Consider the following 25959-nt stretch of genomic DNA (forward strand, 5'->3'; position numbering starts at 1 on the left):
CTCTCTCTCTCTCTCTCTCTCTCTCTCCCTCTCCCTCTCCATATTCCTTGTATTTAATCACATCAGACCCTTTAGAAGCTGCACATAATGGGGTTAAACAGACACCAAGGGCGCCTTTGGGATGTAGGTAGGAATAGTTTCAGATGAAACAAGTGAAAATATGAGGAATTGTGTGCAGTGTTCATGCTGGGGAGGGCAGCAGGGTGAGTTTTGGTGTCTCTAGCTGGAGGTTTTGCTCAACTCCACGAGGGATCCCAGGAAAGCCAGCAGTGCCCAGGAGCTGTGGCATCACCCCACTGTCCCCACTGTCCCCTGCCCCTGTGCAGGAGAGCCCAGGGACCTTTCTGCCCTTAACAACTGGGAAATGTCCCCCTGGTGAGGCTGCAGGAGTGCCCTGGCACCCGGGCTGTGCTGCCTGCTCCTCCTCTGAGGGAGCAGTGGAGAAGGAATTAAAAGCAGCAGACAGCCCCTATTAAGCAGAGCTGTTATCCTGCTCTTTGTTCAGCTCCCTGCAAAATTGCTCTGCAATTGCTTTCCTTGTGAGAGTGCATTTGTATTATTAATCTGGGAACATCTCATTAGGACCATGGCTATAACAGGCATGAGTTTGCAGCCTAAATTACCCTTCCTCATTTTTTTGGGTAGGGAGTGTGCATGTTTTCACCCCCTCAACTACAGAACACATTTGATTTTCTCCACAGCATGTGTCCTGCTGCTCTTCTGGGTGGGGATCTGTGGTGCATCCCAAGCCAGGCACAGCCAGGATGAAGGGATGGATGGGATCCCTGCCCCACTCCCAGCCCTGCCACCCACCCCCAGCACCTCCTGCCACAATTCCCACTGTTGGAACATATTTTCCCTGCCTTATATGCGCTGAGATTGCTGGAAGGGAACAGCTTTTCACGTGTAAAACCAGCTCAGAGCCTTCCCATCTGTTAAACACAGATCCCAGCAGGGCTGGGGGGAGAGGCAGGGCCGAGGGTTTGAGGAAGAAGGATGTGCTGTAAGTTCAGGACTGTTTGTTATGATGATAGCCCTGAGTCCTGGAGGAGCCTGCAGTGATTTTTGTTTGAAGGGAAGAGAACATCCAAGGGGTTTGGAGGCCGGGAGCAGTGGGGGATTCACAAACTGCAGTGCCTTGGCAAGGGCTGGGTTTGGGTCTTGGGGCATCACTGGGAGGGTTCCAGGTGTCACCCCGGGCAAAGCCCTTCCCAAGGCAGGGAGGGAGGTCCTGGATCCAGCGCAGAGGATGAAGGAGCTGCCATCCCCTGGGAAGGCTGTGGCTGAGCCCCTGTTGGTTGTGTTGAGGGCTGGGCATAGCTGGGATGCAGAGACAAGGGAGGCTTTGCTATTCTGATGGGTATGTGGCTTTTTCTCGTTCATTTTACAACTGGCATTTACAGTTCCCACAGAAATCCTTTATCTTGGAAGCCCTTGGCACCATAATTACACAAGAATAGCACAGAGCTTAGTGAGCCTTTGCTTCTAACCCTGTTTTCCTGTGTGTTAACCCTGTTTCTCCTCCAGCTCTGCAGGAACAGAAAATGCTGTCACTCCTTTAGCTGAAAAATAGAACAGACTAGAAATTAATTCTATAATTCCGGGAAAATACCCTCCTGGGAGTGTTCCCTCCCATCGCACTGTCCCCTGCAGCCGCAGAGCCCTGGCTTTGTCCACTGTTGCATCTTCTTCCCTTTAAATTAGGTGATTTCTTGCTGCACCATCACAAACCCCTCAATGACAGAAACTAATCTCAAATGAATTAATCTGAATTAATCTAATCTTGTGGGAACCAGCAGCAGCTCTGGCTCCCTGAAGGGACTGCTCACATCAGCCACCACTGCTCCTCAGCTCGTTGGGTCCATCCTCTTCCCTCTCCCAGTGGAGATGCTTCCCTTGGAAGTGGGAAAAATCTTGTTGGCTTAGGGACAGTGCTTAAAACCACGGTAAATACAGTGAAATTTGGATGCTGGGTGGGTTGAATGGTCTTCAGCCCCACAGCATGAATGTGGCTCTGCTCTAATCCCTATTTTAGGGTCTGAGAATCAGGATCACGCAAATTAAGAGTGAAATAAATCCCAAAGCCTGTTACTTGTCCTTGAATAAGTTTCATGGTGTGGAGCAAAATAAAAATCAATCTTGTGTGCTGTTCAGTGAAAAAAAGAAATCACTCTTTCTGTCTTAATAATTTCTGGCTACAGGAACCTTGGCAGAGGAGCCCTGTTTCCCAGAGTACTGCAGATAGCTATCAGGGTAGCTCCGTGGAGATGACAGAGGGTTTCTTCCAAGAAACAAGCAGCAAAAACAGGGCAAAAACTCCATCCTGAATGCAGTGTTTTATTTGCAATGTGCCTAATGTGCAGCAGCTGTAGCTACAGCCCTGCTGTGACCATCCTCTGCCTGCCTTGTCCCCATCCCAGGGCTGCTTCCACAAATCCTGCAGGAAGCAGGCTCTGTGCTGATGGGATGGGAACTGTCTGCTGGGGTTTTGATCCCTCTGTTGTCCCAAAGGGTTGTACACAGGGACAAAGAGCAGACCCTCCTGGCTCAGGAGGGGAGATTTATTTGTTATTGGTTCTCATCCTTCCCTCCATCTCTTTGGAGGACTGTCAGCACTTCCAGGGAGAAGTTCCACTGTGAGAAGTTCCATCCCTGAACAAGGAGCCTTTATTATCCAGCTAGGATTTTCCACTGCAGCCCTAATTCCATTACCCCATTCCCACGCTGACTGGCACTTCCCAGCCAGCCTGGAGGATTCTGTAGCAGCGTGCTTTTTGCACAGGGGTGTCGTGCAAAGCTTCTCCTGGGCTTTGGAGCAAGAATTTTCATTCCCTTCCTGAGTTTTCATTCCCGAGTTTTAATTCCAAGTTTTCTTGAGCAAACTCAGCTCTCTGGAGGACAACAAGGCTGCTTGTTGCAGGTCCCAATAAACCAGGATTATAATTATTTTCTTAAAGCTTTTTTTTCCCTGTTTTCCCTTAAGACTTTCCTGCCACGGCCATGACTGTTCCCTGCTGCCTGTGGCACATCCTGGCGTCCTCTGGGCTCCATCATCCACCTCGTGCTCTGGGGGCTGAAAGTGAGCTCAGAGCAGAGGAGGGGGCACGTGTTTATTCATCTCCCTGAGATCTGTGTTTTTCCTGGAAGCAGAGTTCTGCAAGCAAAGCAGGAGGTTCAGGAATATTGGCTCGTGCTGCCTGCATGCATTTTTAATGTGTGCACAGCAAAGCCCAGCTGAGAACGGAAAGGGGTTTGCACGTTTAGAGGCCTTTATGTAGGCCCTAAATCTGAGTAGATCCTTTCTGTATGAGCTGAACCTCTCAGTGACTCTCCTCTGAAGGCACCACAGTTAATAAAAGACAGTTAGAAACATTTGCAGATGGGCAGGAGGGTGAATCCTGGTTGTCAGAGGAGGTTTTCTCTCACAGGAGCAGTGGCGATGCTTTGGCTGAGCCATGGAGGGAAGGACACAGGGATGAGTGTTCCCCCTCTTGGGGCCAAGGCAGGACCCCTTTGTGTGAGTTGGAAGACAAAGTGACCAGTCCAGATCCAGTGGGAGGGGCTGTCAGGGCTGGGTTGCCCATGGGCACCCTGTGGAATGGCCATCTTGGCCATCCTGTCTCTGGTTTTTTGGAATAGGTTGCCCAGAAGTGGATGCTCCATCCCTGAAAGTGTTCCAGGCCAGGCTGGATGGGGCTCTGAGCAACCTGGGAGAGTGGAAGCTGGATTAGAGAGATTGGAATGAGAAGATCCTTATGGTCCCTTCCAAACCATTCCAGGAGTGTGTGACTTTTCCCATCTCCACAGTGCAGACAGAGAGGGGAGAGGAGAAAAGCTCAGCACTGGGATTAGCCCAGGTCAGAGCCACCTCCAGGCAGCCAGGTGAGTATCAGCATCCTGCCTGCAGTGAGGATTGACCCAGAGGAGGGTCCCCTGCCTGCTGCCAGCCTCATCCCTGCCCCCCTTTGCCCAGGTAAAGCATCAGACGGGCTGAAATGAGGATTCAGCATTGTCAGCCCTGGAGTTTCTGCACTTAACAGCTTGCCAATAATATCAGGATGTGTGTGGGGGGAAAGGGAGGAGGGATGGGAAGGGAGAGGCAGAGCAGCATTCCTGGCAGGAGGTGCCCAGGCAGGGGAGGAGCAGGGGGCACAGGGAGCTGGACCTGCAGTCCCTGCCCTGCACAGCTTGGGTGTCCGTGATCCCAGTGTGTGCCACTCGGTGATCAGGAACTTCCTCGGTGATTCAGCCTCCAGTTTGAAATGAAACCTGGAGTTTTGTCCAGGTTTCATGACTTGAATCCATTTCCCCATCTGACCGATCCCCACTGTGCTGTGGGGTGACCCTTCTGCTTGCAGTGGGGGTGACCCTGTAAAAAGGGCTTTGTGACACTGATGTCTTGAGAAGGCTGGACTAGATCAGAGGCTGGACAGAGTTAGGAATAAACCAGGGATTTATTTAAAGGCCTCAATGGATCCACCTCGGGCAGCACCAGAGCCCAGCCAGGGCTGCACCCAAGATGAGCCAAAATGGTCCCAAAATGCACGAGTGCTCCCGGGGGCTCTCACTGTGATCAGCTCTGCTCCATTGGCACATTGGAGTTCATTGTCCCATTCCAGCTCCAGCCCATGCAGTCCCATCCTGCTTGTTTTTCTCTCTCCAGCCCACATTGTTTCTGCTCCTGGGCCTGAGATTGGGATCATTTGTCCTTGGTGCCCAGCTGGAGCAGGAATTGTTTTGTCTCCCTGCTCTGTGCAGAGAGCTCACCATCCCATAATATGAAGCTCAGAATTAATAAAGCAGCACAGAATCTGAAAACCATAAAACCTAAAACTTACAGCATCAATCCCACCAGCAAGCCCCACTTCTTGCAGAAGATGTGGTGGCACAAGCTGGAGCTGATCAGGATGTTCCCCTTGCTGTCCTGAAGGAGAGAAGGGAGACAGAGGAAGATCTTTTATGGCATTTGCAAGGATTCTCCAGTTGCTGGAGGCTTCCTGCAGATCAGATTTGGTCTCTACTCCCCCTGCCCCTGGGGATGGGAGGTGGATCAGCTGGGTGTGAAAATGGCAAGCAGTTAAAGGCACTAACAATTAAGTCCTCAAGTGTCTTCTGATGAGGAGGTTGTTAGGGCACCTCTTCTCCTGAAGGTTGGTTTTACAAGGCCTGTTTTATTCCCTGCCAACAGCTCTCTGGAATTGCACTCTGCTCATTATTCTTTTACTGCCCTTGTGTTTTCCTTGTACACACTTTTAAGTGTTGCTGTAAAATAGATGGAGAAGGCTGTGGGAGGATCTGTGTTTGGAAATAGGTACAGTTGCTGTTTTTGCAGAGCTCTCCTGGAACTGGGACCAGTCTTGGAACTGGTCACCAGCACAAACTCAGAGAAGCTCACCACAAACCCCACAAGGAGGAGGTCAGGTGGAGATTGTTTCTTGTGACACCACCAAACCTTTAGGAGCCACCATAAAGCTCCTCCATTTGTTGATAAGCAGAATCCTTGGCTGAAAAGCAGCTCCTTCCCAACTGAAAAAAAAAAAACATTCTTAACAGATTTTTTTTTTTGGCAAGTTTGTATCCTCACAGAGAGCCTGAAAAAATATCCCTGACATGTTTTCCTGCACGGCTGCTTTGTAGGCTGGGGGGATGCTGAGGTCACCCCACAAGCATCTGCTCACAAAGCAAAGGCAGCTTCTCTGCCTCCCTCCCCAGCAGCAGCTTTGCTGAATGAACACACAGCTCTGATGAGCTCAGCTCTGCTGCCTGGGCTCAGGTGGGGCTTGCTGGGCTTTGGGGTCACCTGCTGTGTCACCGGTGCTTCCCTCAGGCTCCTCCTGTGTCACTGCCCGCCCTGTGGGACCTTTCCAGCACCTCTGATTGCCTTCCCAAAATGCAGCTGGTGCTCCAAGGATGCTCCAAGGATGGAGAAGGGCTCCAGGCTCAGCTGGTCTAAAGTAGGGGACCTGGGAGGTTCCCAGCACTGGGGGATGGGGACACTGCCATGGGCTGTGCCTGGAGAGGGGCACTTGGATGCTCTGGGACAGCCCAGTCTCTCTGCACCTCACTGGGAAAGGGGTTCCTGGTGGCCCTCAGGATAGGCTGTTTGGAGCTGGTTTATGCTGCCCTTTGGCTGGGATGTGCTGGTGCAGGAATCAGGCAGAAAGGTCCATTTTAGTAATTATTTTTATTGGCACACGTTTCATAGGATGGCAGCTGCTCAGGTACAGCAGAAAAACTCAAGAGTGCTAAAAGGTCTCCTTGTGCTGCTTTGCTGCAAGTTAAAAATGGGGATTTCAGGATTTGTGTTTTCACCAGGTGTTTTCCAGTGTGAAGCAGTGGATGTTGTTGGATGGGATGCATCCCAGGTCATCACTGGGGCAGTCATTCCCTAGTGGTTGGTTGTGCTGTTACCCTACAAGGTTTGGGTCTTTTTTTTCCCCTTTCTTTTCAAGAAAGACATTTCTGGATTCCCCTTTTGATTTTATCCATCTGTTCCCATCAGTGTGGAGCTGAAGTGAGGAGAAAATCATCTCTCTTGAGCGAGGCATTGGTACACGAGGGGTTTTTAAAAATGCGATAATGTGTTGAAACATAAAATTATACGAGCTGTTATTTTCTTGTCTTCTCATCTCCAGCAATGCTCAGTTCAGACTGGAGCTGAGGATAAAGCAGGGCCTGCAGCTCACCCTTGGGTGCTGACACTGCGCCGAGTGCTCTCCTGCAAAATCATCTTCATCATCATCTTTGTGTTAGCTGGTGATGCAACTCGCTCTTTCCCTGCTGAATTTCCATCAGAATTAATCTTTCAAGAATTTCTGCGAGTTCCAGACCACAAATAAAAGCAAACTGTAATTTTTCAGAGGACGTGTCGAAAATTTGGCGCCCTGTGAGGTGCTTCTTTCCAGAGATGAGTAATATAACAGAAAAGTGTGATTTTAATTAAATTCAGCAGCTTTTGGTATGCTCTGATGGGTCTTGTTCTGCACGGGGAGAATTGATTCTATTCTGCTTGATATAAATGGATTTTGGGGGCATTAATAGGGTGGTTTTACCTCGCAGCACTTGACCAAGATCATTGCCTGATGCTGTCTCACAGATGGGAACCAAATCTTGGAGGTGCTGCCTGGGTGGAGGGCAGGGCTGCAGAGGCAGCTCCAGTCAGCCTTGGCTGGTGCCTGGTCAGCTCACAGCCACCTCTTGCTGAATTAATGCTGCTTTAATCTGCCTAATTCCAGGAAGCCAATCAGGGAAGCATTTTCAGTGGTGTGTAAAAGTCTTGGAAAAATACATGATTTTCTTTGGGCAGCTCCAGGAGTGCTCAGGGTGGCGGGCCCAGGGTTCCAGAGCTGTCAGGACACAGTCACAGGAATGGGGTGATCCCCAGTGACTCCTCCACCTGGAGAAAAAGAGGAGGAAAAAAGAAAAGGGGAAGGTTGGAGCTACCAAAATGATGTGCTGGGAACAACCAAAGTCTGAAGTTTTGGGACTGAAGCAGCATTAAACCTCAGCAGTGGGACAGAAGGACTTTCCTGGAAGCATGGGAGCTGTTGGACTGAGAACCCCACTCCCAAGCTCCCATGGAAACACAGCCCAAAGCCTAAAATGTTGGTGAAATCAGTGTCCTGTGGGGTTTCTGTGCATTGCCATGATGCTTCCTTCAAAACAGGGGTGTCAGGGGGTCTGTACACCCCACCAGAGGAGCTGGAAGTCCTGCAGGGTGTAATTTCAGACTGTAGGCTCCACACCATGGAAATATTTTTCTGCCAGGGGATTCAGCACAGCCCCATCCATCCCAGCAGAGATGCAGGAGCTCCTTTGCACCAGCTTGAGGCTCTGGTCCTTCCCATTAGGGAAGAAATCCCTCGCAGAAGGGACAGCAGATGGGAGCAGCTCAGGTTTCCCGGGTGCCACACATTCCACCTGCTCTTTAAAACACTCAAGTGTTATCCCTGGACTTAGGAAAACAGGGGGAGATTATCCTGCTGGTGCCGGGAGGGTGGAACCCCCCTCCAGAAAGGGATAAATCACCTCCTTTACACTCCTCAGGGTGTTTGCACAAGTCAGGAAAACTTCCTTGCAGATCTGTCTGACAAACCTCAAGTGGGAACAGCTCCTTGGGATGGAGTGCCCTGAATGGGAGATTTCCACCCTCTCAGCTTCTTACCAAGCTTGCTGTTCCCAGGGCTGGTATTTGACCCCAAGAAATCAGAGTGGAGTGTGGAAAAATGGTAAATAAACCATGCTGGGTCCTCCTTGCTCTGTCCCACATGGATTTGAGGCCAAGGTGCTGCTGTACAAAATGATCAGACTGAAGCTGCCTCATCCCTGACCCTCTGCTCTCTGCAGAGGTGAAGAGCTGCCTTCAGTTGCTAGGACAAGGCAGACCAGATGCTGAAATATGCTCATAAATAAATAACCCCCCTGTTTATTGCTGTTAGAATTGCAGCCTACCTGGCTCTTCCCATTAAATAATTCAGAGGAAAGAGCAGCCAGGCAGTGCTGAGAGATTCCCTGTGCAGGGATGGACGGTGAGAATGTGGTGTGGGAGGGATCATGGGGCAACCTGAGGGCAAGGGAGGGTTTTTCTTGCATGAGGTGCCTCGTGAAATATTAATTGATTGTCCCCATGGGTGATGTGCTGTGGCTGTGGCTGGCTCTGCCTGTGTCCCATCTGCAAGGAGCTCTGTGAGAGCCACGAAGTGACCAAAAGGTTTTGTAAGATCAAGGGGGTGCTTTGCATCAACATGTACTGTAAGTCCAACCCTCCAGAGGAGCAGCTCACTCCAAACTCCAGAACAAATTGCTTGGTCTTTTCTTCCCTTTTCAGCTCTAAACAAACACATCAGATCGATCCCACTTCCCTTCCCTTCTTTGATGTCTGCAAGTGATGCTGTGCAGTGCTCTGGGGTTTGTGTGTGCAGGAGTCTACTTTGGGAGCTTTATTATCTCTTAAGAGCCTGTTCCAGCGCTGTTTGATGGCACTGGGGGCTTTTGCTTTTCATCTGAGCAGGGTGGGGCTCGCAGCAGCCCTGGCACGGGCTGGGAGGATGAATGGCTCAGCAGGTGGTTTTGCATGGTGGTGGAGTAAAAAAAGCTGGTGCTTAGCTCAAGATATGAAATAAGAGACGTTTTCAAATGAATTTTAATAAACTGGGATCTCTGCAGACCTGCTGGGTTTCAGTGGACTCAAAGTACTCACTACTGCTGGGCATTCCCAGCTCTACTGTGCTCCTACATAAGAAGTTGCAATGTGCCTGGAGGTCTTTGACAATTTCCCAGGGTATCCAGAGCTTTTAGATCTTTTGACTGACAACATTTTTACTCATTTTACCAAAAAAGACGACACAGAGATTGGTCCCAAAGCAAGTGTTTGCTGTTGGAGAGCTCATGGCTGGGGAAGGTGCAGCACCTTCACCCACCTGGTTGGAGATGCTGCTCCCTGCATGGCTGGGGACAAGGGCAGGATATGTGGGGAGGTTCTCAGTGAAAACCCTGTGCTGGTGAGAAATACTGCCTTAAAAGATCTCCCAGTTGGCTTTTCTTTGTGTTGCCTTGATGGGGATCTGGTGGGGTGGGAGTGAGAGCAGAGCTCTCCTCCCCCAGTCTGTCCCTACCACATCAAATCTGTTTTTTCAGCCAGCTCAGGTGTGTTAAGTGACAATAAAAGAACCTAAATGGATGTATAAGGGAGCTTAAGTCAAAAGTAGGGAGATATTTCAAATAGTGGCTGTTGGTAGAGCTAAATTAAATTGTGTTGCTGCATTTAGAACTCCAGGGAAAGAGCACGGGATGAACAAAGGAAAAACCCAAGGCTTTGTCCAAAAAGCTGCCCTTCAGCTCCAGATTTTGGATGGTCCATTTAGTAATCCTCACCCTGGTGTGACTTCTCCCTCTAATTGCATTCTGGGAGTCCTTACTTAGCCATTAGCTGCCACTGCAGGGACACAGGTTATTAATTCCTCCCCTGCCCTGACTTTCACTCTGGGCCTTCACTGGCGGTCAAGGTGAAGCTGGGAGGGCCAGGGGAGCTGCATCCCCATGAAACTCTGATTAGAAAATATTTTTCTCCCTTTTCTGCCTCCTTGTCTTACATGGGGGGTTGTATCACAGGAGCCAATTACACCTCAAGCCCAGATTTATAGCTGGGGATGTGTCCATGTGATTTTAATATTCTTTATGGCTCCTTTACTCCTTTCTCTCTGGCGTGGCGAGCGCTGGGGAAGGAAATACTCAGAGATTAAGAGCAGAAGATGCACCTAAAAGAAAGGAGGTCGTGCCTTGTGGTGGATTTATTTTTATTGTTGTTGTAACAAGTGATATTTAAACAGAAGTCACCTCTGACTTCTGCCTTCTTGCCAGAGCTTTGCATCCCTTGCCTTCCTCCCTCCCATGTTGCCACTTTGGCATGGACATGGTTGGGTTCAGCTTGGGTGCTCCTTGTTGCAGAGCAGGGCAGCTGTGGTGGCTGGAATTGTCCTGCTCCATGGCTGGGGTCAGCACAGCTCTTTCCCCTCCTGGATTTGCCACCTGGTCAGGGTTTGAACTGAACTCGCTGCAGGTCTCAGCACTATTTCACACTGCTTGGTCTGGAGCTGCTCACCTAAGGATGGCTGAGGTGGAGCAGGGGAGAGAAAGCAAATTAATGCCAGTGAAAGGATCCAAAAATAGCAAATTCGGGGGCTAACCAGGCCATGTATTAAATCTTTCAGGAGAGGCAATCTATCATGGGCAGGGAGGGAAGAGGAGGAAATTGCTCTTGAGGGCAGTTAGAGGTCCACATGTGGCCAGCTTTGCTCCTCCACAGCATCAGTGTCCCATCCCTGTGGTTCACAGCCTGGGGAGCCCCACCTGCCTTCTCCAGGATGCCCAGGAGGGATGGGCAGAGCTGCCCTGCTGCCACCCCTCCGTGTCCCTGTGCTGTCCCTGTGCAAGGCTGGCTGTGCCCGTGGGGGTGCTCCAGCCCCAGCAGAGCCACAGTCCAGCCTGGCCCTGTGCCAGCAATAATATGTGGGGTTTAATTAAAACAGTATTTTTCATCTCCCTCATACATTATTTGGTTATTGCTTCAGAATGAGCCAAGGAATTCTTGTATTCCCCCCACTCCCTCCCTCACTCCTTTAATCTGCTTTCTCCCCTCCTCTCTTTCTGCCCTTTTGGTGTCCTTTCCTTCATCTCCAGGGGTTTAACTTTCTTCAGCTGTCACAAAGTTGTTAAGATGAGGAAGCCTGGGGTTCATAAGGACTCATTCATTCCACTGGGATTGCTGGGAGGTGCCAGTGGGAAGCAGCACTGAGTGGCCAGCCCTGCCTGGCCGAGCAGGGAAGGAGCTCACAGGTAGAAAGGCTGGAGAAGAAGGTGTTTCTCCATCCCAGCAAATCCAACACCAGGCTGGAATAAAGATTCCTGAGTTGTTTGTGCAGCACCAGCTCAGCAGGAAGGGCTCAGCCACAGGGGCTCTGAGGTGCTGTGCTGTCAGCTGCTCATTTTGGTGCCCAAGTGCTGCCCTGTGTGCTCAGCCAGCCTCCTCACCTGCATTCTTGCCCTGCCCTGCCCTGCCAGCTCTGCCCTCGGGAAGCAGCAGATCTGGTGTCACTCTGGGACAAAAAAGGTTTGCAGTGAATATTTTGTGCTGCTCAGCAGGATGCTGGGCTGGGCTGAGTTCAGGGGCTGTGCTGAGTTCAGGGGCTGTGCTGAGAGGGGTGAGGCACCAATATAACCCTGTCATTCCTTCCCTTCCCAGGCCCTTCCCTTCGGAGGAGACCACAGAAAACGACGATGACGTGTACCGGAGCTTGGAGGAGCTGGCAGAGTGAGTGGCCTCACCTTCTCCTGGGAGGGATGGAAAAGTTGCTGTGGGTTTCCAGCAAAGGCAGATAAAGTTTGACAGCAGGGCTGGGAGAGCCAGGACGGCTGCTTTGATCCTTTGGCCAGGAGATTTTTGTGCTCTGACAAAAGTCCATCTTTTTCTGGTGTAAAGCCCTGGGAGATGTCACTTTTCATCAGGTTGAGTTGATGAGTGGCTTGGTGGGGGGTGAAAGGGGCCAAGCCCAGGGGATCCCCAACTCCTCCTACATCCCAAAACTCTGGGACATAATTCATCCTCTGAGGTGATCCAAGCCAGCTCTGGGAGTGAGGCACTCGTTTCCCCCCATGGCATTTTTTGGGTGCTGGCACATGGAGCCTCACCCTCCATGTGTGATTTTGGACCACACTAGCTGGCCCCAGGGGCTATCAGAGAATAGTTTGGGTTGAAAAGGACCTTGAAGACCATTTCATTCCACCCCTTTGCAATGGGCAGGGACACTTCTCACTATCCCACGTGGCTCCAAGTCCCATCCAAGCTGGCTTTGGACACTTCCAGGGCTGTGGCAGCCACATCCTGCCCTGCTTGTCCTTGGTGGGATGTGGGGTGATGCTGCTGCTGTCTCTGTCTGTGTTTATCTGGTTTTTCTGCCTGTGGTGATGATGTAACAGGCTTTTAGAATCAACCTTGAACTACAGCACACACAGTGAAGTGCAGGCACTATTGGAATTCAATGGCAGCATTCCCATCAAGCCAGGGTTTTGCTTATGAAGTGCAGTCTGCTGCGTGTGGAGGGATGGACTGCATGGGTGGATATGTGGCTTTATGCAGTTAAATATTATTGTTCCACAACATAAATAATAAGACTCCTTAATCCAATGAGTTCCTTATGGCTTCAGTTATTACACAAGTAAATCATAAATTACCAGCAGAGGGAATGGAGTACCCTGGAATTCCCTGCTTGCTGTTGGCTCCCAGCAGCTGCAGTTTAATAAAATTTTAACTAAGAAAGGGAGCCTTTCAAGAATGGCAATTTTTGTGCCTGCTCTCCAAAAGTTCTCAAAATCCCTTTAATATTGGGGTTTTAAATTCCTGTTTCTCACACACAGATGTGCTGTTAATTGGAGAGAGATTTGTGTGGGGACTCTCACACGAGTGCTGGTGGGGATGGCAGTGCTGGCCTAGAAAGGGTGGGTTTGGGGTGCTGCTCTCTGGATTCTTCTCTCTCGGGGTTCCTATAGGTCAGGGTGACCCCAAGAGAGATCGTAAAGAGTCTTTCCTTCCCCTAGCCCGAGCGCAGCTGAAGAAGGAGCCTGCAATGCTTCTGATTGTGTTTTCAAGGTTGTTTATTTCTTCTTACCTATAACAGTTTCTCTCTGACCTGCCGAGCTCTGGCTAGCAAGGAAGCCATAACATTCTGTGTGCCCTCTCGGGCAGTGTTTGCCTTTTATATCAAAAGTTACGTACACTATGTTTACAATTTATTACCAACACCTAACATTTCTGTTGGACAGTGTGTCCCTATCTTAAACCAACAGAAAAGTGTCACTATCACAGCAAGACGTGGAGGACAAGAAGAGCAAGAAGAAGGTCAGGACACGCCCAAATCCCTCCATCTTGTCCCCTGAACCCCTTATCTTAAAAACCCCCAAATTCTATTTTTTCCACCCCGTGTTAGTTTAAATATCGCACTACTCAAACCCTTGTGACTTGCAATTCCTCATCCAGAGTTGGCAGCTTTTTCACAGGCTAAAATTGAAGCCACAGGTGTTTTTGACTTCTTGCCAGGGTCTCTGAGCCCGCTGCCAGGGTCTCGAGACAGCCGGGGCAGCCAGAGGGATGTGCTGGGTTCCGACACTGCACTTGGTTATTTGGTGCTGGGAATGGGTCCCCAGCTTTAAGTCTGCTGGGGACAGGGTGTCCAGGTGGAAGCTTCCCAAATTGTTCCTTGTCTCTTGGTCGGAGGGGCTGTGATGCCCAGCAGATAACTTGGAGGTTTATTTCAACTGATTTCCCCATTCTGTCCCAGATCTCCAACTTCGTACTTTTCTTGTCTTCCCATTCCTCTGCAAAATCCTCTTTTTTACATCTTATCTGGGACTCGTGGGGGAAAGGCATGTTGAAATCAGCAGGACTGCACAAATTCCTTCATCCAGGCCTGCCCTCCCAGCGCACGGAAACACGGCCTACGGAACGGTGTCAGAATTCACCCACAGCTGGAAAAACCCCAAAAACTCCCTGGAGAACCCCTCAGCACGAGTTCTGCTGCTCCTGCTGCCTGCAGCAGAGTGCCCTTTCTCCCCTGGAGTGGGGAACTCTGACTGGAAATGTGCCAGGGCTGTGCCCAGGCCCCACAGCCTGTGGCTCCGACGAGAAATCTCTTTCTCAGCTCCTGCCCTCTCCAAACAGCTCCACAAGGGCAGCATTCACTGCTGGCAATGATTCACTCCATCCAGCATCTCTGCCTTGAATGCTGCTGATGATCCAGCAGCCTTGGGAAGTTGTGGCTGCAGCCAAAATGCTTTTTTTGGAGGCGAGGAAGTGATTTCCACAGCAGGCAGGGAAATGACCCAATGTGTGGAGGGAGCTGCTGCAGCCCTGCCTGCAAAAACCAGCAGGGATTTGTCACCTCGAGGTGCCACTCTGCTGTCCCCACGGGCCTCACAGGGACAAGGGTGGGCGAGGAGGGACAACCCTGGTGGGCTCTGTGCCACCAATTCACCCTGGGAGAGAGGAATCCCCCAAAGGGGAGAAAAAGCTTTGGATAAAAGCTCAGGAGAAACACTGAGTTGGTTCTAACAAGGCATTTTGGGGGCTGGTAAATGAGTTGTTTTGTTTTTTTTTTTTTTGAGAATGTCAGAATGCTTCATTTCAACTTGAGAGGAGTTGTTTGCTGTCCCCAGGTTGAGATTTTGAATTCCTGTGCTGCAGAGCCTTTAAAATATGAACATATTTGAGGTCTGGGGAGCAGAAGGAAGCAGGCTTTGTCCCTCTTGTCTCCATGATGCTCTGAAGAGTGAGAACCTTTATCCTGAGAACTCTCCCAGCACGGAGGAGCTGTGGGACAAAAACCAGGGCTGGACAGGGGGTGCAGGAACAAGCTGTGTGTGCAGTCCTGGGGCAGAAACGGGGTTCTGCTGTGTTTAAAGGATGTTTAAGCCTTGATGACCCCATTGTGCTTTCACCTTTGGGGCGTTGCAGGGATTAATCCCAGCTCCAGACACATCCCCAGCCAGCAGATCAAGGCACATAATTGCCTGGAAACAGCTATTTAGTTAAAAAAAACCCAAACAAATGGTGATGGAAAGGGGAAGGGAAGCTAAAAGGCTATCAGGGGAGCTGTGAAGTTCTCAAATTCCCAGTTTCCAGCCCTCTGGCCCCTCGGTTTGCTGTGCCCTGGGCCAGATGGCAGCTTGCAGCCAGCCTGGGCAGATGGCAAGGGCTGCTTGCATTGCAAGTGCTGCCTGATGGATGCTGTGAGGAGCTGTAAAGGGACAATTGGCCTCTGCTGCCTGATTTATTCCAGCCCGCCCCATGCCAGACCCTGGGGCAGCCATGTGGGGGGAGTTTGTCCATGAAATGAGCTGGGTTTTGCAGCAGCAGCAGCAGCAGCGTGTGGGTTCATCCTCTGGAGCCTGTGCCCCCATGTCAGGGATTATCAGTGACCCTTGTCCCCAGGATGCTCCTGCAGATCCCTAGGGAGGGGAGCTGCTGCTTCCCACATGGCTGTGGCTGCTGGGAACTGATCTCAGGAGGCAATTATCCACCTTACTGCCCTGCCAACTGCTTTTCCATCCCCCTTTATGGCTCTTTCAGCTGCTCCAAGCCATCCTGCTACCTCAGAGTTATACTTAACATTTCACCTAAATTTTCTCCGCTGCCACTTGAGCTGTCTCCAGTTATTTTGTCTCATTAAATTTATGACAGTGATTAATCCTGGCCCTCTTTACAGCCCCAGAGCCTTCTTTATGATGAACCTTCTCCACTTCATGGCACTGTCCCTCTGCAGTGGCACAATTAGGTAGATTACACAGGGCAGATTTTGGGTTATTTTTTGGCTGCTTGAAGAATTCAGAGTCAGGCAGAAGTTCTGTGGATGGTTTGATGTGAAACATTTAATTTGCATAACTTTTACCTTTGTTTTCTCTTCTGAAGATAATTTGTTTCGAGGAGAGGAGTCGTAGTGTTGCATAAAGGACCAAATAAGTGTTTTAGGCAAAGCAGGTCCCCACCAAACCCTACCCCTGGAGAACTTTGTCCCACAGATCGATGTCCCCTGCTCTTGTTTTGAGCTGCAGCTCACTGGGAATTTATCCCCAACACATTTATCGGGATAATTGTGTATTCCCAAACTTTCCATCCTAGAGAAGGGGGGAAGGACATCTGCTAAGCCACAGATTCTCAAGTCATGCCTCTTCTGGGCTCAGCTTCTTGCTGAAGTTTCTCCTGCTTCTCCCACTACTGTCACCAGCATTGCCCCCCTCACATCTTCCAAAATAGTGCTGTGATCAGCAGAATTTCTAAGATGCATTAAAAAAAAGTAACGAGCTCAGGAGCCAAGGTGTGATGATAAGTGAGCTGCCACTTTTCTCATTATTTTTGTGTTGGACAAACCAGGCACAACAGCCCCTCAAATAAATGGCTCTGTGGTGCAGGGCACTTGAGCCAGAGTGCCTGTAAACATGTTTGTCCCTTCTCTGTCACTTGTATTGATTTTTATTGATTTTTACATGTCCTGCTTGTGCCATTTCTGGGATCATATTGGTCACTTCTCTTAGGATCAGAACGTTCCACTTGGAATGGGGAATGTAAGACCCAAGCAGAATAGAGGGGAAAAGGCTTCTGCTATTTCCAGATGAGTGTCTCCATCCAAGTCCAATCTGAGTAATTAAAACCCTGCAAGATCTCGAGTCCTCCAGCTGCACATCCTGCACTCCCTCACCCTGAAACCGAAACCTGCCAGATGTGCTGCAAATTTCGGGTTCTGCTTGTCCTCTCTGACAGAATGAGGGGGTTGGCTGGAGGAATTGTGTATTTATAGCTGTGAGTGCAGAGTGGGGATGAGAAAGTGGGGGTTACTGGGACGGACTGGAGCCTGACAGCTGCTGGGCAGCTGCCTCAGAGACCCTGCAAATCTCCCAGCCTGGACCTGTGGTGGCTCTGAGATCTTCTGGCTCTTAACCCTGGTCATAGGGCTGGAAATTTGGGGTTGTCTCTTGGTTGTCTTATTTTAGCTCCTTCTGTCCCCTCCTGCTCTTTCTTTTGCTGTTCCTGGTGGTTCTGGCTCTTCCCTGAGCGTGGTTTGGATGGAGTTTTGGTGTGGTGGGTTTGTCATGAGGGTTTGTCCTTGAATTCTTGAGGCTGGTACAAACTCATCAACTTCCCACAGCCGCTTTTATGGGTGGAGAGGCTCTTCAGTGGCCCTGAAATCCCTCAGAGCTTCCCCAGTTCCCCCCAGTGTCACTGCAGAGATGAGTGCAGGGTTCCTTCAGCGTGGTGGACCTGCTGCATGTCATTTTTCAGGGCATCATGGTCTGTCTGCACCCGTGGTCCCTTCCAGCCCCAACCATTTTGTGATTCTATGGATTTGTCCTTCCCTTTCCCTCACTCCAAGGCAGCATCCTGGCAGCAGTCCCTCTGTTCTGGGAGCTGCTCCCTGGCACGGCTGCTGCCTGGCCGGGTGGGTGTCAGTGCACAGCAGGCACTGCCAGTGCTCAGCCAAAAGCATTGTTTTTGCCTGAAATTGCCTTAGATATGAAAAGCTTTATTCATTATCAGCTTTTCTGCCTCAGCAAGATGCTGCCAGCCCAAAGCTGGTTGCATCCATCCTAATCACAGGAATTGCAAATGCTGGCGTTCCCTCTGAAGGGCGGCTAAAATCCCTTTCCTAACCCCAGAGCTGTCAATGAATCTCCTAATCCAGGCAGTAGATCATAGGCTCTGATACCCACGGGTAACTCGCAGACTCTGCTGCTTTTATTGAAGGAGTAAATTGCTTTTCTTTGTGAGGAATGAGGTGATCTGGCTTTCCTTGCTCAAGTTGTTCCGTCTGCCCGTGACACGCTTGGGATGCTGAATTTATTGCCTGAATTCAGTGTGTCCTGAGGTTTCCACTGGCTAAAATCATCCCAATCCCTACTTTAAAGACAAGGGAGGGTGTCTATTTTCAACTCTGACAGTCACAGTGTGGGGACAGGTGAGGATCAATATGTGCAAAGCAGAGATGTCAACATCCATACAGCCCTGCAGGAGCTTGGCTGCTCCTGGGCTGCTCCAGGAGAGGCTGATCCTCGTGGTTTACTGCTCTCCATAAAAACTGCCAGCCTCTGGTGTTTCTCAGAGATGCACTGAGAATGTGTTTTAATAAATAACAGGCTGCTGGACCATGGTGATGTTGTAACACTGCCACGGCCGTCGCCTTTGAGGAACTCTGCATCTCCCCAGAGCTCTGGAGTGGAGGTGTCTTTCTAGGTGTCCCCAGGGTGTGGGAATAGTTCCTATTTTTTCCCCAAAACCAGAAACTGGAGTAGAGAAGGGCTTGTTCTGCTGTGGAGCACCAGGAAGGGCTGGAGCAGCGAGGTTCAGCCCCTTCACTAGAGGAATGGAGCTGTGAGGTGCTGTCAGGATGTGGGTGCAGCGTTTGTGTCCAAGGGCTGTTGGCACTTCTGTGGGCAAAGCTGCTGGATTGTCCCTTGGGAGGCATTTCTTTCCTGGTGGGAAAGGCCTTGGGGCATCCACCCTTCTCCAGTCTCAGCCCATGACTGAGCAAAACCCATCTGGCACTTGGGGCCATGGCTTAGGGGTGGTGGTGCTGAGTTCAGGTTGAACCACATGTTCTTGAAGGGTTCTCCCAACCCTGATTCTGTGAAAGCCCCTTCAGCATCACGTGCTGTCAGCTGAGTTTCTCCCAGAGTGTGCCCACCATGCTCCAGAGCTCATGGCTTCTTGGAGAGGGAGAAGAAGAGAGTTTGTCCAGGCTGGGAACAGCAGCACCAGGCTGGGGATGGGCAGAGCAGGCTCTGAGGCTTGGATGTGGCACCTGCTTGTGTGGGAGAGGAGTTCCAGGTGATGCTCAGGGACACCTCAGGATGCCATCTTCTCCTCTGCACGTGTCCCAGAGCAGTTCCCAAGCTCTCCAGGGATGGGGATGTTCATCCCTCACTCCAAGCAGGCTCTGCTCCAGCAGCAGCATTGCCCCAGGCCTCTCCTGGTTGTGTTCATGCCTTAGGAGGAAATGATGCCTCAGGTTTTAGCTTTTCTGTTTTCCACATTCTGTGCTGCTGTGGTGTGGAGTTCTGTGCTTCCTATTAGGGGATGGTGAGCTCTCTTCACAGAGCAGGGAGAGAAAACAATTCCTTCTCTAGCTGGGGACCAAGGACAAATGATCCAAACCTCAGGCCCAGGAGCAGAAACAACATGGGCTGGAGAGAGAAAAACAAGAAGGATGGGACTGCATGGGCTGGAGCTGGAATGGGACAATGAACTGCAATGTGCAAATGGAGCAGAACTGATCACAGTGAGAGCCCCCGGGAGCAGTCGTGCATTTTGGTTCATCTTGGTGATGAACCCAAAATGAGCCCAGCCCTGACTGAGCTCTTGTGCTGCCCAAGGTGGATCCGGTGAGGCCTTTTAATAAATCCCTGCTTTATTCTTTAACTCTGTCCAGCCTCTGTTCTAGCTCAGCCTTCCCAAGGCATCAGTTCCACACCCAGCTGGGCTCCTGCCCGTGACATTAACCCAACCACACATTCCCAAAAACCCTCCAGCCAGGGAAATGATGTATGGAGAGACAGCCAGCAGCCCGAGAGGTGTGGGCAGGGAGATTCATCAGGAGCTGGGAGTGACTGGCTCTGGATGAGGAGCAGAGCTGAGAATATAAATATTGGTGCAGATAATAACGGCGACGCCTGGGAGGGGGAAGATGGATCACCAGCTATTAGTGGGCATTATTGCAGCAGCTGCAATGCATCACCCGGGAAAAATGGGATGGATACATCATGCCAGTGTATTTATTTAAAATCCCCAAACTTTTATTGAATAAATCTGTTTGTATAAATAGAAAGGGCTGTATTTAAGCAGAGGAGTAAAGCCTGGTTTTGCAGGCAGATGTGCTCTGCTGCTCTGTGATATATAATGGAGAGATGTTGAGTGTCACACTTGGAGCACAGCTTTACACCTAAATTTATTTGTGTGTAATTAATACCCCTGTTGAAAGACTCAGCTCGTAAAATATGCGAACACTGTTTGATATTCCAGCATTTCACACTGTCCTGATCCTGTGGGATTGACTTCAGTGGGAGCTGTTAGCAGCCAGCACCTGTAGATCTAAGCACTGGAATTATTATTGTTAATTGGTATTTAATATGGGCTGAATTTTCAAAAGTATTCCAAGGCTGAGGAGCCCCTGGGAGGGGTGTGGAGGCTCAGATGAGAATTAATTACTGAACACCATCACCTTTAGCACAAACTAGGCTCTACAGCTCTGGGATGCCTTTGAAGCCTGGGAGTATAGGGGCAGCTCCAAAGTGGTGGGGCTGGTCCTCAAAATGTGACATTTTGCTGTTTAATTTCTCCCTGCTGTAAATGTTGTTATTGGCCTCTGCCCACCGAGCTGTCTGATGAGATCACCTTATGGTGGTCAGGAGAGCCTCCTACTCCTCTGGGAAATGCTGGATTAAAAACCACCCAGTTGCCCCTCAGGGCAGGCATTGGGCTTTGTGGGAGTTGGTGCATCACTCAGATAACTGGATGCAGAGCATTTAAACCTGGATGGAATGCCCAGGGCTGGGTCCAGGCATTGCTGTGGGTCCTGCACAGCCCAGGCTTGGTTGCTCAGGACTGGGATGCTTCTCCTACTGCTCAGAGACATTGGATGAGTGCTCAATATCTGCTCCTGCTTGGAGTGGATCTGGGCTCCTACAGCAGTTTGCACCCCTGGCTGGGGGAAGGGGATGGTTTTGTGGCACAAAGGAAACCTTTCAATGAGAAAAAGCAAAATCAGATCAAGAGCGAACGCAGAGCCTAAAGCAGACCAAATCCAACCCTCAGAGTGAATTCTCTGGGCATGATACAAAGTCATTGATGCAAGAGCTGCTCCTGGTCCTGAAGAGGAGCTGAAGGGGAGGTTGTGGGCACCTGTGGAGCTGGAGCTGGTGGCTCAGATGGTCCTGCTGGGCACTTGGCTGGCAGATCCATCTCAGCTGGGCCCATTAGTGCCGAATAAAAGCTCTGCAGGGGCAGAGCTGGCAGCCCGTGGTGGTGTGGGCATCGTGGGCACGCCTGGCACAGGGCACAGAGCAATTCTTGGCTGTGATCCCTGCTCGTGTCGAGCAGCGTTCCGCCTTTTCCAGCCTCCAGCCAGCGGAAAGAAATGTGCAGCAAGCACTGATCCGGGAAAAACATGGGCTGAAATTTCACAGGATTTTCTTATTGGGATTCTCCTCCCTCCTCGGTGCCTGATGAAGTGACAATGAACATCCCCTGGTTATTATCCCTGACTCCCTCTCCTTCTCCTTGCAGCGAACACGACCTGGGGGAGGACATCTACGACTGCGTCCCCTGCGAGGATGAGGGCGATGATATCTACGAGGATATCATCAGAGTGGAAGTTCAGCAGCCCATGGTAACAACTCAGCTGTGTTTTCACAGCTACACCTCGGTGGGAGGGAGAGGGAGGGGGTTCAGGAAGGAAATAACTCCGTGCCACTGGCAGGTGATGCTGCAGGGAAGGGAATTGCTCTGAGTCGCTCCTCAAAACGGAGCAGCAGCTGGGATGGCACCAGCCCCACAGGGGTTCTCCGAGGAGTTTCCCAGCCCAGCCTGTCATCTGCAGGAGTCTGGGGAGGAGGAAGGGAAAGGGAGACCTAATAAGCCCTAAACAATAAGCTAAAAATAGGATTTTGATGCTGAGGCTGTGTCACTCCAGCCTTTCTGGGGAGGCTCCTCCTGCTCCGTCAGCCAGAGGTGCCACTGGTATTTTTAGTTCAGGGTGACAGATCTGTGTGCCAGGGATCCAGCAGCTGTCTGGATGGCTCAGAGCAGGAAGATGTTTACAGTGGAGCTTTCTGGGGCAGCAGGGACCTGTGTGGCATTAGGGACAAGTGGCTGTCCCCGTGTGTCACCTCTAACAAGCTTTTGCTGATGGAAAAGCCTGAGTGTGAGGCATGGACAGCATCATGGAGAGACTTGTGATACCTCCAAGGGCTCTGGAGCAAATATCACACTCCATGGATGAGCCAAGGAGGTGCTGGTGGCCGTTGCACCTCCCCAAGGTGCCCACAGTTACCTCCCTACATGTGTCCCCAGCAGGGCTGGAAGGGACCTTCTCCAGAGTGTGACCTTCCAAATTTTCTCCCCACCTCCAATACCTGCCTCCCCCAGGCTTTGTTCAGCCATTAATTACTCTCCCCTAGTTCCACCTCCCTGGAACAAAGCAGGATCAATGGACAAGTTCAGTGATCAGTTCAATCCCTGGAGCTGGACCTGGCTGAGCCAGACACGAGGGGCTGGAGCCTGGGAATGTGCATCCATGGATGCCTGTGCTCTGCTTCCTCAAAGATAATAAACCCCTCATTCCATCCCTTCACACCTTGGCTGCAGCTGGAGGAGCTCCCTGCACACCAAAACGCCCTCTGGATCAACGAGTTGTGCCCAAAATATTCCCACTGATCCTGCCAAAGTGTTTGGGTCTGAAGGCAGCACAGCTCGTTGGCCTCCACCAGCTGCAAAAGCCACTTGGCCCAAGAACTGCCCCAGGGGTAGGTTTTGCTAGGAATTTCTTGCATAAATGGGAAAAATGGGGGAAAGCTCCAGCAGCCAGGTAATAAGGATTAAGGTCAGTGGAAATGGCAATTTTTCACTGTCCCCTCCACATTATTTTTTGTTTTCTGCTGAGCAGCATTGGAGTTGAGAGCTGTGACTCCCTTTCACTTCCCTGAGGGAAAGAGTCTATTTTTAATATATCTGCCCCAAAACTGAGCTTTTTGGGTAACATTTGTTGCAACAGCAAGTGTGTGATGCTAATGGCTTCTTGTATTTCTGCATGCTTCAGATTAGATACATGCAGGTAAGATGAATTGATTAAAATCTGGGGTTTCATCCAGCTGAAAGGTCCCAGCTCTGAGTTCTGAGGGGGTGGACAGAGGGGCTCTGTTCCTGTGCATGATCCATAAAACCCCATCACTGCACTCCCTCCCGAATTCAGATTCATCCCTGCCAAGTGCAGCAGCTCCCAACACGTGGTCCCAGCTTTACAGAGCAGAAGTGACTCCAGGACCTGGGGCTTTGGGAAAAGCACATTTTATCAGATTTGACCTAAAATCAGGAGAATTGGCAACCCTGGCCAGGGATTTGTATAAGTCTGATATATTATTTGTGACCCATTTAGTATCTGTTGTGAGTTTCCTCTTAAGCAATAAAAATAAAATTTTAAAAGGGAAAAAATCAGCCTTTATCTCTTATTATTCTTCTTTAGCTGATAGTCTGTGGTGGTGTGGCTGTAATAAATGCAAAAAATGCAGTGTTTTTCATGTTGAAACATATTAAATAACACGGCCAAGGTTCCTCCATATATTTTTTGGATAAAAATAGTTCCCTTTAGCATAAACCAGTAGTGGTTCTCTCCTGACTTTCCAAACTTGTTCTTGGTTGCTGTAACTGGAGCCCCACCAGGCTGCTGGAACTCCCTTAGGACTATCTGACCATGCCTAATTTTTCTTTTCCCTAGAAAATGGGAATGACAGAAGATGACAAAAGGAATTGCTGTTTGCTAGAAATCCAAGAAACCGAGGCCAAATACTACAAAACACTTGAAGATATAGAAAAGGTGAGAACTGAGCCCTGTTTTCCATAGCATCCCCTTCCCCAGCAAGCCCTGGATCCCACATGAATTGTGCTGGGCTGGTTCTTGCTCCCAGAGCTGGAAGATGTGAGGAGCAGGATGGGGAAAAACGGGAGAGGGAGGGGGATCCACAAAACCCTGACAGGCACCAATGTGCAGCATGCAGGAGCCAAAACCAGCATCTTTTTTTTGTGAACCAGGCTGAAAAGCCTCCTGCCGTGTCCCCCCTCTCCTGGGGTGAGAATCTCCCACTCCTGGCTCAGCCAGGCCGGGTTTGCTGATAAGAGCCCTGTTTGCAGATATCTCTTATCACTCTGATTGCCACGGAATAATTCCTTTATTCAGAGTGCTGAAGCTGTGCTGACTTGCCATTGAAGCTAATTGGATTAAAAGGACCGTTCTGCTGCCGAAATTCGCGGGCGGGGTTTTAATTGGTTTTGATGAATTATTGTGGCTCCTTTCTTTTAAAAACAAATAAAAGGGAACACCTCAGCGAGGCAGCAGAGTCGTGGATGGAGCCTGGAGGAGGTTCCTGCTCCCAGGAAAGCAGCAGGAAGGAAGAACAGTAATGAAAATCAAGCTGCCATTTCTAATCACCCTGATGCTTTTGTTCCCTCCCCTTTTGCCATTCTTTCCCTCTGTCTGCTGAAAGTTCCCCCGAAGAAGCTGTGAGCAAAACTGGAAAAAATGGAAGAATGTTTCCCATTTTCCAGGAAAATGTCCCGAAAGATTTGTCATTTATGTTTCCAAGGAACCCTTGTTCCTTGGAAACAGCCACAGCCCTCTGGTTCAGGAGAAAGGAAGAGTTAAATTATTGCTTTGATATGAATTAAAGCTTGCAAAGGCTTTGCAGGTTCTGGTGGTGTTAAGGGTGGAAGTTCCCCTTTTGGCTGTGTTGTATTTGGGTTTTTTTGCAGTCCCAAGTCACGCAGATATTCCTATTAATATGTATTTGTTCAGAAAGGCATTGCCCATGTAATCACATCATCGCTGCCTTCTCAAGGGCAGAATTCCAGGGAGATAAAAGAGCTGGGAAGATGCTTCAGTGCAGCCAAGGACTGCAGGAGCTGAGTGCATTTCACCCCCCTGCTGCAGCTTTAGCAGGGGAGGGGGCTGTGGGCACCCATGGGTGGGGGTCTGGCACCTTCCCACCCCTGGAAGTGCTGCGGGAGCTCAGGGATGATGCGCTCTTGGGAATTCCTGCCTCCCACTTCCATCCCTGTCATCCTCTGCCTTTGCAAGTGCTTAAGCTCATTAAAACCTGCCCAGGTGAACTCAGCTGGTGAAGCAGAAATTAAAAATCCCTTGCACAACCTCGTTCCCTCCTCTGCAGTACCTCAGTCCTTTTTCTGTTTCCCTCTTGCAGAACTATATGAACCCCCTGAGGCTGGTACTGACTCCCCAAGACATGGAAGCTATTTTTATCAATTTGGAGGTAACACTGTGGGCATTGTGCCTTAAATCTTTGTTCTTTTCACAGCAGCTCAGCCCTCTCCCTGCTTAGGAGGAGGTTTTCTGATTTCCTGATAGATTTGTGCATTCACTTGGAGAGCTCTAGCCTTTAGTGTGCTGTGGAGCTTAAACTGGTTTAGGAGACATTCTTCAACACAGTTTTAGAGGTGGGGAATATGTGAACTCTAAGAAAGAAAACAATTCTATCTGGTGGGTGTTTCAGGCTGGGGCTCTGGATTTTAGCTGGTTTGGGCAGAGGGTGATGAAGGGATTTATTCCTCCTCTGGCTTGCACAGGGTCTAGGTCAAAACCTGGCATCTCCTCCACTCCTTCCATCCCATCTCCTCCTCCCTCCCCACCCTGGGGCATTTCTCACTGCTGGAATGACACCTCTGTCCTCCAGGCCAGGCAGGGCTGGTTCCACTAGAACAACTTTCTTTACAAACACCTAAAAGTGGGAAAACCCTGCCTGATGAAGGAGTGAATGTGCATTTCTTTAGGCTCTGTTTGCCCACCTGCTTTGGATGTGTTTAAAGTGTTGACTGTTGCTTGGTTTCAGGACCTAATTAAAGTGCACTTCAGTTTCCTGAGAGCCATCGATGTCTCAATGATGTCTGGAGGAAGCAGCCTGGCAAAAGTGTTCCTGGAGTTCAAAGAGAGGTAAAGGAATTCTGGGCTTCAGGCAGCTCCAGCTTTAACAGATTTGGGTTATTTTTGGAGATTTAAACAGAGTTCTTGTTACTCTCTGCCTTCTCACTCTCTACTACTGCCTGAAAGGAGGTTGGAGTCAGGTGGGGAATTGTCTTTTTTCTCAGGTAACAACAGGACAAGAGGAAACGGCCTCAGGTTCCACCAGGGGAGGTTT

At 50.1% G+C, this 25959-nt stretch overlaps 1 protein-coding gene across 2 annotated transcripts in view; it reads left to right on the forward strand.

Moving 5' to 3' along the window:
* Positions 1-25959, forward strand: part of VAV2 (vav guanine nucleotide exchange factor 2) — a 127692-nt gene that overhangs the window by 81121 nt on the left and 20612 nt on the right. The window contains exons 4-9 of one of the 2 annotated variants that reach the window (XM_068211105.1): positions 11741-11809; positions 21323-21425; positions 22854-22868; positions 23529-23627; positions 25009-25077; positions 25654-25754. In XM_068211105.1, the coding sequence (XP_068067206.1) occupies positions 11741-11809; positions 21323-21425; positions 22854-22868; positions 23529-23627; positions 25009-25077; positions 25654-25754 (456 nt within the window). The remainder of the gene's footprint in view (positions 1-11740; positions 11810-21322; positions 21426-22853; positions 22869-23528; positions 23628-25008; positions 25078-25653; positions 25755-25959) is intronic. The other variant, XM_068211106.1, reaches the window with a different exon arrangement.

The sequence above is a fragment of the Anomalospiza imberbis genome, chromosome 21 (assembly GCF_031753505.1).
Source record: "Anomalospiza imberbis isolate Cuckoo-Finch-1a 21T00152 chromosome 21, ASM3175350v1, whole genome shotgun sequence".
NCBI lineage: Eukaryota > Metazoa > Chordata > Aves > Passeriformes > Viduidae > Anomalospiza > Anomalospiza imberbis.